Here is a 17,095-nt window from a genome sequence, read left to right as displayed (position 1 = left end):
GGGCTCACGAAAGCCATGAACCATATCTTTTTCGTCTCTGAATTCTGATAGGTAGCTAACAAGGTGACATTCCTTTTTAACTATGTGAATAAATTCAAGATGACAAATAGTGAAGTTAAGCCATTTAGTTATGGTTCCATCACAGCCTGTGGAACATTTCTGCTCAGTCAGTGGGTGCAGGGCAGTGGGCCTCAGGGGCCGATCGCTGAAGAAAATCCCAGCAGGTTTAGGAGGGCGTGTTTGCATTGTAAGATGTTACAGAAAACGAGCATGCCAAATCCCAGAGGTGTTTACTGTCATGAATGTTCCAGGAGGGTGGGGTGGGGTGGGGTTCCCCCAATCCGATCCTCCAAGGCTCTGGGGTGACTCACTCTTCCTTGGACTCAGGGGTGGGGCTGGTATTTGTTCCCCGAGTTGGCTTCTGCTCCCCCTGGTCTTTGGTTTCCCCAAAGTCTCCAGCCACTAGAGCCACATTCCTCAGATAATTAGTGTTGAAGCAGTTGGTCTGTTCATCCCCAAGATTCAATTTACAGCAGAAGGCAGAGTCCCGCCAGAAGTTACGTCGGGGACCACAGAGGTCATCGATGAAGGCTGCTTTCTGATGGATGAGAAGAGTAAAGCAGCGATGGGGGAGGGGGTTGTCAGAGGTCAGGCCTGAATACTTGGGTGCTCAAAGTACCCCTTCCCTGGGCTTCTACTGCTCTCTGCCTGGATCCTTTCTCGGGACCCAGAGAGACTGCACGGCTGCCTTGCACAACTAGATTTCCTGTGACGGACAGATGTGCACATCCAGAAATGCCCAAAGCCTGAGACCCAGCGAAGGCATCGTAGCAACTTAGTGGTGGGGAACAGGTCAGGTCAGGAACGAGGCCTTCTGGATCCAAGGAAAAAGACTCCTCCACTATCCTCACTATTTCTGTGGGCTGGTTTGAGGTACTAAAGGAAGGGGAAGGCGTGGCCTGTGGTTCCAGCCGCCTCCCTCCCTCCCCCGCATTCCTGTGGAGACTATGACTCCCCATGCCCACGCTCACCTCTTCCTCGGCACAGCAGGCCTGCTCTGGGGCTGGCAGGTCACAGCAGCGGGAAGTGATGTTGCGGATAAGCCCAGGGATATGTTTACTGTATTGGTGGGAAAGAGGTAGGGTCAGGTCCTAAGGGAGAACCCCCAGGCAATAGAAATAGTGCTTGGAGACCAAGATTTCGCTCTTCCCAAGAGAGCCCCTGAGGGGACGTTCCAGGAAGGGAGAAGTTAGGGAAAAGGTGGGCAAGACTCACTGTTTGGTGATAACTCTTTGGTTTCCACAGAGATAGCCCATGATGTTGGGGGTGACTCGGCTGAGGTCAATGGTCAAGATGTCCCGGTCATAGTTGGGGAAGGGAGCCCGACGGGCAAAGCAGTCATCGCGGGCAGGGCTGGGCGGGTGGTGGCAACATGAGTGGTGATGGGTCTTGATGGCCTGCTCCTGGTCACAGTACCTGTCGAGGGTTTCCTCCCACTGTGGGCCAACGAGAGGGAGTCAGACGCCTGGACACCTGGCCCCTCCACCTACCCCTCTGCTTCCCTTGTCGCCCCACGCTGTGAGGTGAGGGACTGCCAGCCCCAGATGCCAAAAGGGAAGGGCAGAGAACTGCGGGGAGAGGAGGCAGCTGGGTGTGTGGGCTTGGGAAGGCGACAGGTAGAAGCACAGGTGAAGTTCGGAGCCGGCCATGGGATATGAGCTGGAATGGTAGACGGAGGGAGTCAGGTGAGGTCAGAGCTCGACGAACGGACGGCAGACAGGTGCCCGTGCGGGAGCGTGGGCGGACGAGGCTAGGGGTGCAGGATGAAGGCTGGAGACGAACAGGCTCTGATGACGAACACAACGCATGGACGGACATTCACAAGTAGACGGATGGCTAGACGTGCTCACAGCGGGGAGGTGCGTGGAGGAGCGGACCGGCGGGTTCGGAAGTCAGAGGTGGGTGGGCAGACGGGCTTTTAGGGGGCCGAGACGCCCACTTACAGCCTTCCAGGCACAGGTGTGGTTGCTCCCCAGCCGGCAGCAGCGCTGGAGCTCCCCCTCCAGCCGGGTCAGAGCCTGCAGCTGCCTTTGGATGGGGTCAGTAGCCGGGAGGTTGCGGGGCACTGAGCGGAAGCGTCTCAGGTGGCAGATGTTCTTGATATTGTCCAGTGTGGGCTCCCCGGGGGGGAAGGGCAGCTCGGGGCCCGAGGAGACCACAGGCGGAGGGCCTGAGCAGGCCCGGGGCTTGTAGTGTGGCCGGGGAGCTTCCTCCTGGAAGCAGGACAACCGAGCCTCCCCCTGCCGTTTGCAGCACCAGTGGGGTCGGGTCTTAACCGAGAACTCGGCCTCACAGAACTGGGTCATTGCATCTTCCCACTAGAGCAAGAGGGGTGGGTCAGCCCAGCGGCCACTGTGCACCTTCCTGTCCTCCTCCCAGGCTCCAGAAAAGAACCCCGGGCAGGTAGATGAGGAAGCAGCAGCGGCTGGCCCTGCTCTCTGGCACACTGGGGAGGCCCAAGAGAGGGCCACCGAGAGGGACCTGCGGTTTCCGCACACCCAGGCCCAGGCCCCTAGCCCTTAAAATGCACACATCCTGTCTGGGCTTCAAAGGACACCCTGAGGATCAAAGCCCAACCCTTACCACGAGTTTCGCACAGTCCAAGCGGTTCGTGTAGCTCTGACAGCGGCAGCAGCGGGAATATCCAGTCTCCAGCATATTGAGGGTGTCACCCTGGCGACTAAGGTGGGAGTGGCCAGACTGCGGCAGGTTCCAAGGGCCGTACACCACGTGCTGACGTGTAGGAAGGCAGATCTGGTCCAGGTTGTCGGGGCAAGGCCGCCCAGGGGGGAAGCCATCCAGATGGTGGCCCCAGCCCCCTCGGGGTCGGCCCTGCGGGCATTGCTGGGCTGAATTCGAGGACTCAGGCTCTGGGGAAACGTGGTGCGTGGAGGAAGCTGGCTTTTCTAGAATGGGGAAGACAGCGGGGAACATGTGGAGGGATAGAGAGAGGCTGGATGAGTTGGGAGGACTGGCAACTTGGGGTTGAGGGGAGAGAGTTGGGAGGATACGGGGAGAAGAAGAAATGAATTTGAGGCTCTCACCTTCGGATTGAGGGGCTGAAAGGAAAAGAAACCTGAGTCATGAAAGGTGTCACCCTTATAGACCCCCCAAATCAAGACTGCTCCCTCCACTGCTTCCCAAGGCTCGGGCTCCCTGCCCCACTCCCCGGGGTCCTGAGCACTAAAGCAGGGGACAGACAGATCACAGCTGTCACTTACCCTCTTGCTGCTTATGTGGGAAGGTCTCCTTCTGAAGTGGCAAGGGGGAGTCTACTGGGTAGAAAAGTTATTTGAGTAAAAATCATGTTGGCATGGGCCTCTAGGTGAGGGAGGACCTGGCCAGTTCCCATGCATAAAAAGGAACTTGACCCAGAAGCAAGTAAAAATAAATGCTATTTTTATGCCATTTAATCTCATAACTTTATAAAAATAAGTATTATTCCCCCGAACCAAGGCTTGGGGAGGTAACTTACCCAAGGTTACACAGCTAGTGAGTGGCAGAGCCCCAAAGCCACAGGCAGGCGAGAGGAGAGGGAGTCACTTACGTTCCTTCTGTTCGATAGGGAGCTGGGAAGCGGGCAGCTCTTTCTGAAGGGGTATCTCTTTCTGGAGGGGTATCTCTTTCTGGAGGGGTATGGCTTCCGGGGGGTGCAGGTGATCCTGTGCATGGCTTCCTGAAGCAGAGGGGGACCCTGAGGGTGAGGGCGGTAAGGAGCAAGGTTTGCACTGAAGGCAGCAAGACCTCAGTGGGCCAGAGGCCAGGCAATGGGCAAGCACCCACCTTCCTTTTTCACAGAGAGTTGGGGAGGGGGCAGCTCTTCCTCCTGGACGGGGCCGGCTTCCTGCGAGGGAGGGGGCTGCACTACAGAACAGGGGAGCCAGTGAGTATGTCTCTGCCCGCCCCTGCCAGAGGCGGGGCGAGGCTTCTTTCCCCTCCCAGGCTGCAGGGGGAGTAGGGGGGGGGGGCTGGAGGCCAGGCACACCTTCACTCTGTGCCTCAAATTGAGGGCCATGCTGAGGGGTGTCAGGGTGATCCACAGGGAGGGCTCGGGTCCGGGGTGGGGACGGGGGTGCGGCATAGCCCACTAGAGGCAAGAGGGGAGACGGTCAGAGCCTATAGTTCCTCCCTGGGCCCTGGTCCCAGCCAGTCCCTCAAACTCTTACCTTCTTGAAGGTACTCTGGCCCCAGCTCCCTCTGCCCTGAAGCCTTGGAGGCTGGAGTGAGGAAGGACAAGTCAGGGGTGGTTTTGAGGGGCCCTTCCTGGCCCCCAGCGTGGGGTGAGGAGGCAGTAGAAGTCAAGAGTGGAGGAAAGACAACCAAGACACCAGAAGCCCCTCCGTGTTGCTCCCGTCCCACATCCGCCCCCAACACACCTCGCTGCGAACCACTGGTTCTGAGAAAGGCTGTGACAGATGCCCTAACAGCCTCACCTTGCCGGGCTCAAAGCCATGGGGCCCCCAGGTCTGGGCCTGAAGGGAATGTGAGGATGAGGGGCTTGTGGTGGGGTGGCGGAGGCCCTAATCTCTGTCAGCATCTTTCCCCCGGGGCTTCTGGGCTCTCCTGCCCGAGGCCTCTCTGCCATGATGCTTCCCTGGATCTCAGAGGAAAAAGTCCCCCCCTTAAACTGGTTGGAGCCTAACCTATCCACTTCTGCCCCTACCCTCCTACTGTAGCCCTGTAAACACCTTCAGCCCTCTCCTTAGGAGCCCACCCAGAAGCCGAAGTGCTTCCCCTTTAGCTAGTCCCAGACTCTCCTTAGTTTGGGGCTCAGTTTAGGGGCGGATGAATCAGGGCCATGGCAAACCATCCCACAGTCATGGGGAAAGGAACGGCAGTCACAGAAGAGGACCCAGGAGCGACAATGAGGCGGAGCCTCACAGAGATACAGGCTAGATCTGTGATGCTCTGAACGGTTTCCCTCAAAAGCGTTTTCGCTCAGCGTCCAAGCAGATAACGTGCGTGCTGGGCAGAGCGCGGCTGTATCTGGTCCCCTGGGGATGGACACCCTCTCAACTCCTCTCCTAACCAGGCAGCGAGTCAGTCAAGACCCTCTGGTTGTGAGCAGCCTGGGGGCCCCTTCTTCCTCTGCCCTCCCTAGTAGATCCCCGATCCATCCCCCTCAGAGGATGGTTACTCTGTGAACCCGCCTCCCCAAAACCCCCAGGAATTGTCCTTTGACACCAATTTTGTGCTTCTTGGCAGTAATCTCTAGGGACCATCTCTAGCAGCAGCAAACTGGCCACTTCCCTGAGCTCCTGGCTCGCCCTCCCGGAGCCCAGGCTCACCTTGGGCCTGCCCAGAAACAGGAAGCCAAATGGAGACTCACCCTATTGGTGATGAGCCACCTCGGAGGACTGGACTCAGGCCCCAGGCCCATGCTGGCCAGACCCCTTCCCAAGTGCCAACTCCAATCCCAGCTCACCTTCCTCGGAGGCTACAGAAGCAACAGCCAAACAGGCCAAGACCAAGGCTGCTCTGGGCATGGTCCCCATCTTGGGGCAAGGACCGGTCGGCGGCCACCCAGGAGGTGGGTCCCTGCGGGCAGATCGAGATTGGAAGGGCTGGGCTGTTGGGAGCCTGCTTCTCTGGTTGCTGTCAGTGCTGTTGTGAACTCCAGGGCCGGTTCCTTCCCCTTTTTATATGGCCAGGCGCCACCAGCTCCCGCCCCCCTCAGCTTCCTGCCTGACTCAGTCCAGCCACTCCTCCCCAACTCAGCCCGAAGCCTCCCGACAGGATTGAGAGGAATGGGGGTAATGAGAGGTGAGCATTCTTCCAACCCCAAGAAAGACCGATTCTGAGAATCAGGGAGCAAGAGGTGTTTGAGAGCTTATTTTGTGCCTCAGTTTCTCCATTTGCATGTGGAGAAGGGGTCTGGGAGTCTGCTGGGCTGGGGCTGGGAAACAGGGCACTAAGGAGCCGAGAGTGGGGACCCAGGGGTCCTCAGCCAGTGAGAGGCCCGAGCCGCCCCTTTTCAGTTTCCCCAGCACCCTGGGGTGAGAGAGGGAGACAGGGTCAGACCCCCTTCCATCCCGCGCCAGGAGTCAGGGATGAAGACACATCTCCAGTAGCTTCAAGCTTTTTATTTTTCGCTTCGCTCTCCTCACACCCAAACAGCTACAGCTTCCCGCAGACCAAGTCTCTTTCCAGGAGGGCAGATGCGTGTCCCACACGAGTCCTCAGGGGTCTGAGGACTCTGGACTCTGTCAGTTGGGTTGGTCCCTCCTGTGTTGAGGGAGGCTGGTGGCTCCTGCAGGTCTCTGTGACATCGACATCCAAAAGCTCAGAAAATTTCTTCCGCGTTTGGGGCCCTGGCGCTCTGCAGCTCCAGGAGCCGCCGCACGGCCTCCGGCAGGTCCCGCTCTCCCAGGCGACGGTTGTCTCGCGTCCGGATGTTCACAGTGCCCTTGCTCTGCTCTCTCGGGCCAACCACTGCAGGAAGGGGGGCGGTCTGGGAATCTCAGGGCAAGTTTATCCACATGGGGTACCTCCCTCTGCTCTGCGGAAACCGAAGAGGCCTCGCTCGCTAGGAAGGGCGAGGGCAGGGCCCAGACACAGCTCAGGGAAGGATATATTTAGCCGTGTCCTGCCCTCCGGTTCCCAGCTCATCCTGAGGAGATAGGAGATGCTCCGGGGTTTCTCCTACAGGCCTTATCGCTTCCAGTCAGGAGCCCAGGGGTCACAGGCGGTAGGGTGGGGCAGAAGCAGAGCCAGAGAGAAGCTGAGTGTGGGGGGACATTAGAGAAAGCGGAGGTGGCGGGTGGAAGACACGGGACCGTGGGGCAGCCTGCTCTCTGTGCTGACAGCACGCGTGGGTGTGTGACACTCAAGAATCGGGTAACCCGGCCGAGGAATTTCTGCTCCCTGCTTTCCAGACGGAGCTCTGAACCCGGGAACGTGAAAAGGGAACAGGTTAGGGCCAGACTGTTCTCCTCAGGCCTTTCTCCTCACCCGGCAGCGCTGACTCCTCCAGGTACAGGATAAACAGCGAACTAATTAACGCCTATTAACCCTTCCTGCCGCTTTCTCTCTGACGCTCCTGGTTAAGCAACTTAACAGATGCCAAGAACTACGGTTAGGGCCAGGAGAAGACTGTTCTGACGGTCAGAGGTGCTCTCGGGGAGCAAAGAGACCCGGGGCCCGGTGGCTCAGGCGTCCTGAGTCCTGGCTCCTATCCAGCTCAGGAATCGAGCCCCAAGTAACCCCAACATGCAGATGAGCAAACTGAAGGACAGGAAAGAACAGGACCGAAGGCGGGCGCGTGACCCGGTCGCTTACCAAACTGAAAATTGTAGTTGGTGAGCTGAGCCCGGCGGACTCTCCGGCTGAGGGTCAGTCCGCAGTCAGCGTCCAGGTCGCCGACCAGCCCCGCAGCCTGCAGGCTCTGCTGTGCCTGGGACAGAGGTTTGGTGACAGGAACTTAATCTGATGGGAGGCTGGAGAGCTAGGACGGTCTGATTCCAGGCTTCTCCAAGCCCCCCATCTGTCCCTCCTGCCTCGACCTCCAGGCTCCCCAGTTCTCACAGACGAGCCCTCCTCCTCCGCAGCCCCACAGCTTCTCTGCCGCCTCTGGAGCCGAGCCTGCCAGCAAGTCCCTGGACTCTGCCTGCTTCCAGCCTCCACTCTACCCACCCAGCCGCTCGACCCTGGCGCCATCCATACCCTTACCTCTCTCTAGAAAAGAAAAATAAAACCAACATTTATCCAAGGCCCCTTTCATGCCAAGTGCTCTGTTGTCAGCATTTTCACACCTTTCCACAAAGCAGTCTCATTTCTCAGATGCTGACCTTTTAGCATCCGGACCGGCAGCCATTCCAGCCCAGTCCTGCGGCTCCAAGTGCTGTGGCCCCTTCCTCCCCCGAGGGGCCTCTTCCCATCCACTGCTCCTTTTGGGTCCCTGTTAGTCTCGCTTTGGCCCTGTCTTGACCCCCAGCTCCTCACCTCCCGGGCATATTCCTCCTGCTCGGTCCCCACAGGGATGACCACCACCTGGAACGGGGACAGCCACAGCGGCCTGGTTGGGAGAGAACAGGAGGGCCCATCGTTTACTCTGGCTCTGACTGTAAGTGTGGCGACAGGGCGCAGATTCGAGAAGGAAACGGTAGCGGGAGTGTGAAGGGGGCCGCGATCTGGAGCGTCCAGAGGGCCAGGACGGACGCCTGGCACCAGCGGTCTCACCATTTCCCCCCGCAGCTCTCGGCCAGCACTGCCAGCATCCTTTCCACGGAGCCCAGAACTGCCCGGTGAATGAGGACTGGACGCTCCAGGGCCCCCGCCTGGCTTCGAGGGAGAAAAGGGGGTGGATGGAACGAAGGAAGTGGCACAAATTGTGTAACCAAGGTCACCTGCCAGTTTTCAGAAACATTCGGGCCCCACAGGGGAGGCTGTTGGGGGCTCAGTTGCTTTTAGGGTCAAAGGCAGAAGGAGAAGTCGTTCCCACCGCGTCCACGGACAGCAGGGTCCGTACCCCTTGTACTGGAGGTCAAATCTCAGGGGCAGCTGGAAGTCGAGCTGGAGTGTCCCGCACTGGTGGGGCCGACCCAGGGCATCCTGGAGGTACACGTCGATCTGGGGGTACAAATGTGAGGGCGTGTGACAAACGAGAACCAGTGTCCTCCATTATCCGCGCCCCCCTCTACCTAGCTATGTCCCAGACTGTCCTGACACACCTGTCGCCCAGCTGATCACACTACTTCCCTCGGTGGGGACTCCAGCAGTGACTCTCGGTGGCTCGTTCCACTTAATAATGGTACTAGGATACGGGGGCACGTCAATTCCTGGAGGCCCTCTCAGACCTTCACCCACACCCACCCTACGGCTCCGCCCTTCACCCTGTCACCGTCCAGAATGGCCGCACCTCTGGACAGACCACCGGACACCCTGCTCCGGTCGCCACCTCTTGGTTTTCCAGCACTGACGCGTACTCCAGGTCCAGGCTCCTCAGCTCCTCCACGTCCTCCCCACCCGCGGCCCCCCTCTGCCCGTGGGGCTGGAACCGCCCTCCCCGGCCCCGGCCTCGCTGCTCTTCCTCACACCCACAGGGCGAACCCGCCCGGGCGGCACCCTCGCCTCCTGCCTCCTTGGCCCTGCAACAGAACTGCTCAGTGCTGCCCAACACGTCACGTAGCACAGATGCAAAACAGGGACTGATGCCACCATGTAAGTCACTCTTTCGAACCTCAGCTGGACCCTTGCCGCTGCCGTAATCTGCTGTGTCCTGTTCTCGAGGACCTCCCAGCTTGCTCCTCTCCCTACGTGAGCTCGCCCGCCTCGCTGACCACTCTCCTCTGGCCCGTCCTGCCCCCCGCCCCCTGCCCCAGGACGGTCCTTTCTCCCACCTCATGGAGAATTCAGACAATTAACATCACGGGACGGGGCAGTGTCTCAACTTCGATCACCACACCCATAAACTCCCTTGCATTTCTATCCCCAGCCTTTCCTTCTGACCCCCAAACAATGGCAAAGGTGGTCCCCTCTGTGGGGGGCTCTCAACCCCACCCTTCAAGCCTCCCCGAGAACTTCTCTCCACTGAAGCCATCTCAACTCCGGCTTCTCCCTGACCCAGCCGGGCGCCCTCCAGGCACAGGGTTTCAGGTTCTCGAGTCCTTCTCGCCACAAACTTCTCCTTTGACCACCCGGCCCTGAGCTGCTCTGAGAGCCACAGAGCTTGAGAGTTACGTTCATTCCTCACTTCCGACTCCACCCACAGTCTCCACTTTACCAAAAACGGTCCTTCAAAACCTAACAGCCTTTTTACTAAATCCGGCAGATACTTTTCTGTCCTTTGTCCCCCGATCTCACTTCTTCTAACTCGCCATGTGAGTTTCCACCCTCCCCCTGGCCTCTGCCGACACTGTTCCCTTTACTTGGCCGACAGCTGCCTTCGGGGTCAGAGAGGGTCCTGCGGGCAGCCCTGCGGGACCCTCCCATGCTCCATCCGCAGCTCCCGCACTGCCCCGCGGTGCTGAAATGCCCCATCTGCCTCCCGCAGGCCCCAGCAGACCGGCGGGCGCTGTATTGCTCTGCTTTATATCCTACATGAGTTTAAAAATATTCCTTTGTCTCCATTAAATATTTAACAAAACGAAACAAAAAAATGAATAAACAAAACTATCCAAAGTCCCCAGCTTACCTTAGGCCCATAGAAGGCACCATCCCCAGGGCTGAGGTCCCAGGGTTCTCCGAATTCCTCCAGGGCCCGTCGAAGGACCTTTGGGAAGTGAGACAAGGGAGGACTTTATGAGCACCGTATCTCTCCGGTCCCCCAACAAGTGACCCTCTCCTCATAGCCTCTACTAAGGACCCGGACTCCGCCCCCTGCCCCCTCCCCCGGAGTGGTTTATCCGGCTCTGCTTCCTCGGCCTCCCTGCCACAGGCCCACCTGCTCAGCCTGGTCCCACCTGCTCAGCCTGGTCCCAAAGACGTGGCTCTCCCAGGAAGCCAGTCGGTCGGGTGGACAGGGCCAGGCGGAAAGAGAAGCCGAGGACGGCGTAGACTGAGCGCAGGAAATCGAGACAGCCTCGGATCTCTGCGTCCAACTAGGGGCAGGAAACATGGTGCGTGAGTGGTGTGCCAGCTGGGTTCTGGGGTGACGGTGGTTTTGGGGGAGACAGAGGGCGAAACTGGAGGAAAGTTGGGCATAGCACGCGGCTGAACTGCAGCGCATAACGGGGGCAGCTAAGGGTCAGGAATGTCGGCGGTTCGCAGGGAGGGCGGCTAGAAATGCCTCGGTGGAGCTGGGGGAGGCCACCTGATCCGGGGCACAGAAAATGTGGGCGTCGTCCTGCTGGAAGCACCGCAGCCGGGTCAGTCCCCCGAGACTGCCGGAGGCCTCGGCCCTGTGCAGGGCCCCGAAGTCCGCCAGTCGCAGGGGCAGCTCTCGCCAGGATCTGGGCCGGTGGGCGAACATCAGGCTGAGGGTAGGGTGGGGAGGGGTCAGCACCGCAGGGCAGACTGGCCCTGAAGCCTGCTCTGCCCCATCTGCCCGTTCCTGTCCCCTCTCTCGGAGTCCTGTCACCCCCCCCTCGTCCTAGCCGGAGCCCTGCCTGGCTCAAAGGGAATTTCTCTGTAAGGACAATAACAGATGACAAAAACAGAACTGTGCCCCTGTTCTGTGAGCAAGTCCGAGCCCCTGAAGCTCCACACACAGAGGCTGAGGCTGTGAGCGCCCTCATTTCCCCAAATTCCCACAGTCAGCGACAGGGCAGACTCAGATGAGGTGTCCCAGCTCCGTCTATTGCTTCACGTTTTGCAATCGTGTCGCCGGGCCGGCCCTGGGAGGACGCAGGCCTCCTGGCCCCAGCTCACCAGTGCGCGGGGCAGTTCATGGGCTTGAGGGCGAGGGTGTCTGTGGGGTGGCCGGAGCAGTGGTCCCCCTGGGAGCGGGCAGGCCTGTCGGAGCCTGGAGACTGCAGGGCAAACATGTCTTCCTGATAGTGCTCCCAGTGCCCTGACAGCTCCCAGAGCTTTGTGGAAAACAGCGTGGGGGTCTTCACTTCTGAGAAACCACGGCGGGTGTACTCGGCCTGGGAAGGAGGGTACAGGAAGGGAGGCCACAGTGAGCACGGGGAGAGAAGGGAGGGTGGCAGCCTCTGGGCCCCCAGGTCGTGCTGATCACAGCCACGAGCCACTAGGTACCACGCTAGCTCCGTACGTGCCCCCGCTGCAGAGCACACATTTCTGGGGTCTTTGTAAGAACCGCCAGCATTTACAGTAAGTACGTGTAAGCCTCCTCTCCCCCTTAACGCCTGGCTGCTTCGGGGCCCTCAGCCCCACCCCCGTCTTCCTTCCCTCGGACCCGGGTCCCCTCACCCTGATGAGAGACACCAGCGCGTTATACACCCTTGTCCCCCGAGGCAGGAAGAAGCAGCTCCCAGGACTCAGTTCATGGAAGAAGAAGAGCTCCTGTTCCTGGGGTCAGGGATGGCAGCGGTCACTTCAGGGGGACGCGGTGGCTTTGGGACCCGGAAGGAGTAAGTCTGCTGGATTCTGAGTCTGTGCCCCGCTCCACAATTGGGGCCCTTCGTCACTCCAACCTCCATGACCGTCCCCCACGTCCCCGATCTCTACCTTCCCAAGGCGCCGGTGGTCCCGTAACTCTGCCTCCTCCCTCTGTTCTTCCCAGGCCCTCAGCTGCTCCGCCGTGGGGAAGGCGATCCCTGACACTCTCTGCAGTGTCTCCGGGCCACCTGAAGACCTCCCTAAGGACGAAGAGTTCTGCGGGAGGACACAGGGAGTCCGGGGGAAGGCGGTGAGGACTGAGGCTGCCCGGCCTCTCCCGCAAACCTCTCTCGATGTATGTGCCACAGGTGTGTACTACTCCCCGCCATCGCCACCGGTGGGACGGTCCTCCAGACCCCCGCGCCACGCTTACAGCCTTGGAGGGGACCGACTCTTGATTCCTGCACGTGTCCTGCTCAAGCCTAACCTCAGCCTGCCGCCTCCTCTCCTCATTCTCACGACCGCCGCCCTGCCAGCACCCTGTACTTCACGCCTTCCCCGTCCCATCGGGCACTGCTCAGGGGAACAACCGGAAGCTCTGGTCAAATGTCACTCTATCTGTATCACACCATTTCCTGTTCCTGGCCCCAGGAGATCAAATGCCTGTTTGTTTTTTCCTTGAACAACAGTACTAATGAGAAACAGCCTGTATTTCATAGCACTTTTAACTTTTCCTCAAACACTTTCTCCTGCGTTAGCTGGTTCTGTTTCTCCATGTAGATTTACTCGTAAGACAGGAATTCACAGGCTCATTTCACAGACAGGGAAGATGGGTAAGGACATTTACCCAAAGCCACACACTTCACTGGTGGCAGAGCCAGGGCGAAGCACAGACAGCTAGGTTTTCAGTCCGGAGCGTTCTGCTCTACGTACCGGCCTCCGCTCGGCTCTCTGCTCCTGTTCCATCCAATAACTCACCCTGCCCAAGAACAGCCTTTTCATAAAAGGCATGCCCTTGACTCACCCTCCCTGTGCCTGTCAAAGGCGCTCCACCGCCCCCACTCACAGCAGCCTTCCCCCTCCTTCAGCACTGATGTCCAACCATGAAACGTGAACTGGCTCCTGGGCCCTGGCAGGGGGTCTAGCATCTGCCGTCAGACTCGAGGTTTCTAGAAGGCAGGAACTAAGTATCGTTCCCCTGGATTCCCCTCTCGGCTTTCAGAGTAGAGAAGGGGCTGAGAGGCCATCGTCTTCCCAGGCCCCTGCTCACTCCAGCGAAATGAGAAGTCTCAGCCTAACCCTGTCCTGACGACTGACCGTCAGCAGCTTCAGCCCTCCAATCTGTCCGGTGTGCCGAAGGTGGGGGCCCCGGCAGAGATCAACCAACGTGCCGCACCTGGGGGAAAGAAGGGGCCCGTTAGTGGCTTCCAAATGCTTGAGCTTCTAGTCTTCTCTCTCATGGCCTTTAGCTGACAGAAAGAGTGAAGAACTGTTCACGGAGACAGCAACGGGAGACGAGAGTCGATTCCTGTCCCTGTTTCTCTCTCCGGGGCAACAGATTCTTCCCGCATCCCGTCTTCTTCCCTCATCCCGTTTCCAGCCTTGGTCGGTGCACCTCGCCCCTCCCCGTTTCCCTCCATCTGGACAACTCACCCGTACACTGTTGCTGTTGGACCCGTCACTTTTTCCTCAATCAGGCGAAGCTTAAAGGGGTTATCCTGGAAGAAGGGAAGAGTGAAGACGAGTCTTTATCCCCACGAAGATGTCCTGGGAGAGAGCCACCCCTTCCCTCACGCCTGTGATCTTCCTCCTAAAACTGTGCATCTCCAGCCCACCTTGAAGAGCTGGCGAAGCTGATCCTGGGAAGCTTCCAGCCTCCGGAAGGGCAGAGCAGCAGCTGCGAGTTCTTGGCAAACGCGCTCCAAAACAGGCAGCTCTGAGCCCCGGACACTCCTGGGAGAATGAGAGTCGGTCTGCCTGCATCTTTAAGAAGCATCACCTGGGAGACACAGCTGTTGGCCAGGGGTAAAATCCTGCCCTCCAGAACGTCTGGAATTATTGGTCAAGACAGACAAACTAAGAGGAAACATAAATAGGAACTCGGGTACAAATTTTACAGCTGGAGCAAATGCTCTATGTACGAAATTAAAAGTTCAGGGCAAGCAATCCAGATGGACGAAATTAAAGTAATGAAGGATGGAGTAAAGTTGAAGAATTCCTAAGGGCTAGAGAAGATAAGTTTCAAGCAGCATTAGAAGAGAAAGAACGTGGACTAATGGAGAAGGTGGTATCAAGACCACAGTTGAGGCCCGGAGGTCTTTCCCGTAGCTCGTTCCTCCAAAACGAACATGTGTGAGGCCCCAGAAAAGGGCCTCAGAAACCATCCCAGTAAAAGGGGACAAACTTGCAGTTATCAGATGAATAAAGTCTGAAGAGCTAATGTATAGCATGGTGACTATAGCTGATAATTCTGCATTCTATAACTGAAATTTGCCAATAGTAAATCTTAAGTGTTCTCACCAAAAAAAAACAGTGAGGTGATGGATGTTAACTAACTCGACGTGGGAATCCTTTCACATTGTACGCTGAGTACTGACTTATCGCACTGTACACTTTAAAAATATTAAAATTTTATTTGTCAAGTATACCTCAAAAAACCTGAAATAAAAAAATATTTTAAAATAATACTCTCTAAAAAAAGAAACAACCCATCATCATTCTCTTCTTCCTCACGCTACTCACCGGTCCTTCCCCAGGAAGAAATCATGGTAGAAGCCACTTTCTGTGCTTGGACCGCGGCAGAGGATGGCGCCTAGGAGCTGTTCAGCTGCTGCCCCCAGGACGTGGGTGCTGGAGTGCCAGAACACCTGCATTTACGAGAAAGGAGCTCACACGTTCACAACCATCCCCTTTAACCCCTAGCTCTTTGATCTTCTCCTCCAAGAAGCTGGTGCGAAACCAGTATGATCCTTCTAGGAATAAGTACCACAAAATGGAGGTGGTGACCACTACATGGTGAAAAGGAAAAAAGAAAAACTGAGCAAAAGAGAAAGCAGAAGGCAGGAGCAGCAGTGCAGGAGGACCAGGGGCCAGTCTTCCTTTGCTTTCCCATGACGTCTCCTTTTAGGGCTTTGGAGTAAACGACTTCCTTAAGACTGATTTCTAAGGGCTCTGCTCAACTCTATCTTTTTTCCTATCCTGGCAATCTAGTGTGACGTAACCACTGCTCTAGTATTTTGTCACCATTTATACACAGGGGACGTGAGAACTCCATTTTTTTGGATCCTAATAGATGAGGTCTACATTACATGAAGAGGACAAAGTGAGGATTGTATGCTCGGTTGTGAAAAACACATTAGGATTAGATATATGCTACAGATGATTTAATAGGTGTCTCAAGAGTTGCGGGGGGCAGGGTGCTGAATTGGCATATAATCCCTTCTGTTTTCAAATTATTATCTCTCCCTTTTACTAGTACAAGTAACGTCTGCTTAATAGACCTAGGCTAAATAAAAACTTTCATCATAAATATCCGGCTTAACCAGGAACAGTCAAGACAAGCCATCTGTGGTAGGTCTCCCTCCCAAATGCAAATGGAGAAACGGAGGGGAAAAAAGATGTTAGAAATGCCCACTTAAATATCTCTTAGTTTAGGAGCCACTGTATTTCCAATAAGAAACTTACTGCTTTCCCCTCTGTGGACTCGAAGGTCAGAAATCTGAGGTCAGAATCTGTCTCCAAGGGCCGCTCCAGATCATAAGGTTCTCCATTCACTTGAGCAGCCACTGCAGTATCTGCCAGTGTTGAACTTTAGCAGTAGGGAGCCGGGATTTAAAAAAACAAAAAAAGACAAGGTTACAGACCACAGGGGAAAAGAACCTGCAAAGGGGAAATGTGTTGCCAGAGCAATAGAGCCCATCATCATTTCCCTCTGATAGATAACAGAGGAAGGGCAGAGGCTCTGAAACTAATTAAGATAAAAATGAATCCTCGGGAAAAGCTATCCTGATGAAACGGAGCAGAAACAAGCGGTTTTCTTTCCCTGCTCTGGTCCAGAGGAAGTACAGGGGTAGAAGGATAACACGGGAGGGTAGCCAATGAGCCTGATACCTGATCTGCCGAGCTAGCTGGTAAGGGGTTGTGTTCCATGCCACAGCCTCCACTTTCTGGCCTCCGGGAAGTGATATCTTAATAGTCCGGTGTTCCTTCTGTGCCACGCTTGCTAACCTCTTTGCCTGAGCAGCCCATAGCTCCTCAAAAAGGCCAAGTCGCTCTACCAACCAGTGTGGAGGGGTCGGCACAGCTGCCTGAAGGGAAAGATGTTAGGAGGTGACACATGTTCCATCAGTTATTCCTGGGGATAGGGGTGGTGGGAGATGACGATATTTTAATGGCCGTAAAGTCCCTAGGCTTTACGAAGATGGGTGACACGCAGCCCTGCGTTGGAAGTCCTACGCTCCCCGGGCAGCAGACCGGAGGAGAAAGTGCATCCAGGCGGTAGGTCGGGGGGTAGCAGGGTCCGGGGACTCGGGGCGACAGCAGGGGCTGTCAGGCTGGGTTAAGAACCTACACCTTCGGCTTCCGCTGCTTCGGAACGTTTGGGTACCTCACGCACCGTGTGTAGCCCGCAGGCTTGTAACCCTGGGAGCTGGAACCGTCGCCACCTCTGATACAGCCCCATGTTCCTCCAGACCGGTGCCTACATGCTCAAATGACCGTCTCCTCCTTCACCAGATTCCTCATTGGCTTCTGACCTAACAATCCCCATGCCTATTGGCTAATACAGCTGCCATTCCGGCCTGGCACCACCTCCAGGAACTCCGAAGAAGTACACCCCACACAGCAAGAGCGGTGTGGGTGGTTCCGGCTGACCGGAAGACCTAAACTGTTACACCGGCAATCGCGAGACCCGCAGTTTCAGGCCAAAGTTGGAATAAGGTGTCCTGCGGCTTTGAGGGCAGGGGTCGGAAAACTTCTAGACAGAGAGAGTGGGAGAAAAACGGACCGAGAAGGAAATCAGTCATTTCCTTTTAACCATAAGTTTTCTTTTACATAGTCTTTGCTGGCAAGTAGAAAACATTTAAGAGCATAGATT

The 17,095-nt window shown here is 56.9% G+C and overlaps 2 protein-coding genes across 14 annotated transcripts; both read right to left on the bottom strand.

Annotated features, from left to right (window-relative positions):
* Nucleotides 1–110: 110 nt before the first annotated feature.
* On the bottom strand, nt 111–5,974 carry ECM1 (extracellular matrix protein 1). Of its 5 annotated transcripts, none has more exons than XM_039841521.1 (12): nt 5,486–5,974; nt 4,227–4,277; nt 4,046–4,147; nt 3,844–3,924; nt 3,608–3,754; nt 3,282–3,335; nt 3,105–3,119; nt 2,644–2,966; nt 2,004–2,378; nt 1,276–1,496; nt 1,032–1,119; nt 111–598 (listed from the first exon to the last, which is right to left on the bottom strand). In XM_039841521.1, exons 1-12 carry the CDS (start codon nt 5,553–5,555, stop codon nt 368–370), a joined length of 1,758 nt encoding a protein of 585 aa, XP_039697455.1. In that variant the 5' UTR covers nt 5,556–5,974; the 3' UTR covers nt 111–367. The 5 variants fall into 5 exon arrangements, with proteins under 5 accessions (XP_039697455.1, XP_039697456.1, XP_039697457.1 ...); XM_039841522.1 differs by having other exon boundaries at nt 3,282–3,332; XM_039841523.1 differs by having other exon boundaries at nt 3,608–3,736.
* Nucleotides 5,975–6,127: 153 nt separating this feature from the next.
* TARS2 (threonyl-tRNA synthetase 2, mitochondrial) lies at nt 6,128–16,768 on the bottom strand. Of its 9 annotated transcripts, none has more exons than XM_039841513.1 (18): nt 16,607–16,732; nt 16,111–16,307; nt 15,685–15,808; nt 14,743–14,867; nt 13,836–13,953; nt 13,654–13,718; nt 13,300–13,396; nt 12,130–12,276; nt 11,872–11,970; nt 11,368–11,585; nt 10,811–10,973; nt 10,461–10,598; nt 10,193–10,270; nt 8,528–8,628; nt 8,239–8,340; nt 8,002–8,074; nt 7,339–7,453; nt 6,128–6,586 (listed from the first exon to the last, which is right to left on the bottom strand). In XM_039841513.1, the coding sequence occupies exons 1-18, from the start codon at nt 16,679–16,681 to the stop codon at nt 6,267–6,269; spliced, it is 2,355 nt and encodes a 784-aa protein (XP_039697447.1). In that variant the 5' UTR covers nt 16,682–16,732; the 3' UTR covers nt 6,128–6,266. The 9 variants fall into 9 exon arrangements, 7 of the variants coding, with proteins under 7 accessions (XP_039697447.1, XP_039697448.1, XP_039697450.1 ...); XR_005648273.1 differs by having other exon boundaries at nt 6,129–6,492; nt 8,239–8,336; XM_039841514.1 differs by having other exon boundaries at nt 6,129–6,586; nt 16,616–16,768.
* Between the last annotated feature and the right edge of the window lie 327 nt (nt 16,769–17,095).

Source organism: Pteropus medius, unplaced genomic scaffold (assembly GCF_902729225.1).
Source record: "Pteropus medius unplaced genomic scaffold, Ma_sr-lr_union100, whole genome shotgun sequence".
NCBI classification, from domain to species: Eukaryota; Metazoa; Chordata; class Mammalia; order Chiroptera; family Pteropodidae; genus Pteropus; species Pteropus medius.
The sequence above is the reverse complement of the archived record's forward strand: the minus strand, read 5'-3'. Positions and strand labels throughout refer to the sequence as shown.

Excerpts from the sequence above, each read along its gene's own strand:
- ECM1 (XM_039841521.1), bottom strand. The coding sequence starts at position 5,555 with ATGGGGACCATGCCCAGAGCAGCCTTGGTCTTGGCCTGTTTGGCTGTT. Across the intron at positions 3,925-4,045 it reads ATTTGAGGCACAGAGTGAAG|TGCAGCCCCCTCCCTCGCAG; the intron begins GTGTGCCTGGCC and ends CCTGTTCTGTAG. Across the intron at positions 2,379-2,643 it reads TGGACTGTGCGAAACTCGTG|TGGGAAGATGCAATGACCCA; the intron begins GTAAGGGTTGGG and ends CTCTTGCTCTAG.
- TARS2 (XM_039841513.1), bottom strand. The coding sequence starts at position 16,681 with ATGGGGCTGTATCAGAGGTGGCGACGGTTCCAGCTCCCAGGGTTACAA. Across the intron at positions 12,277-13,299 it reads CGGTCAGTCGTCAGGACAGG|AACTCTTCGTCCTTAGGGAG; the intron begins GTTAGGCTGAGA and ends GTCCTCCCGCAG. Across the intron at positions 10,599-10,810 it reads TTTTCTGTGCCCCGGATCAG|TTGGACGCAGAGATCCGAGG; the intron begins GTGGCCTCCCCC and ends TCCTGCCCCTAG.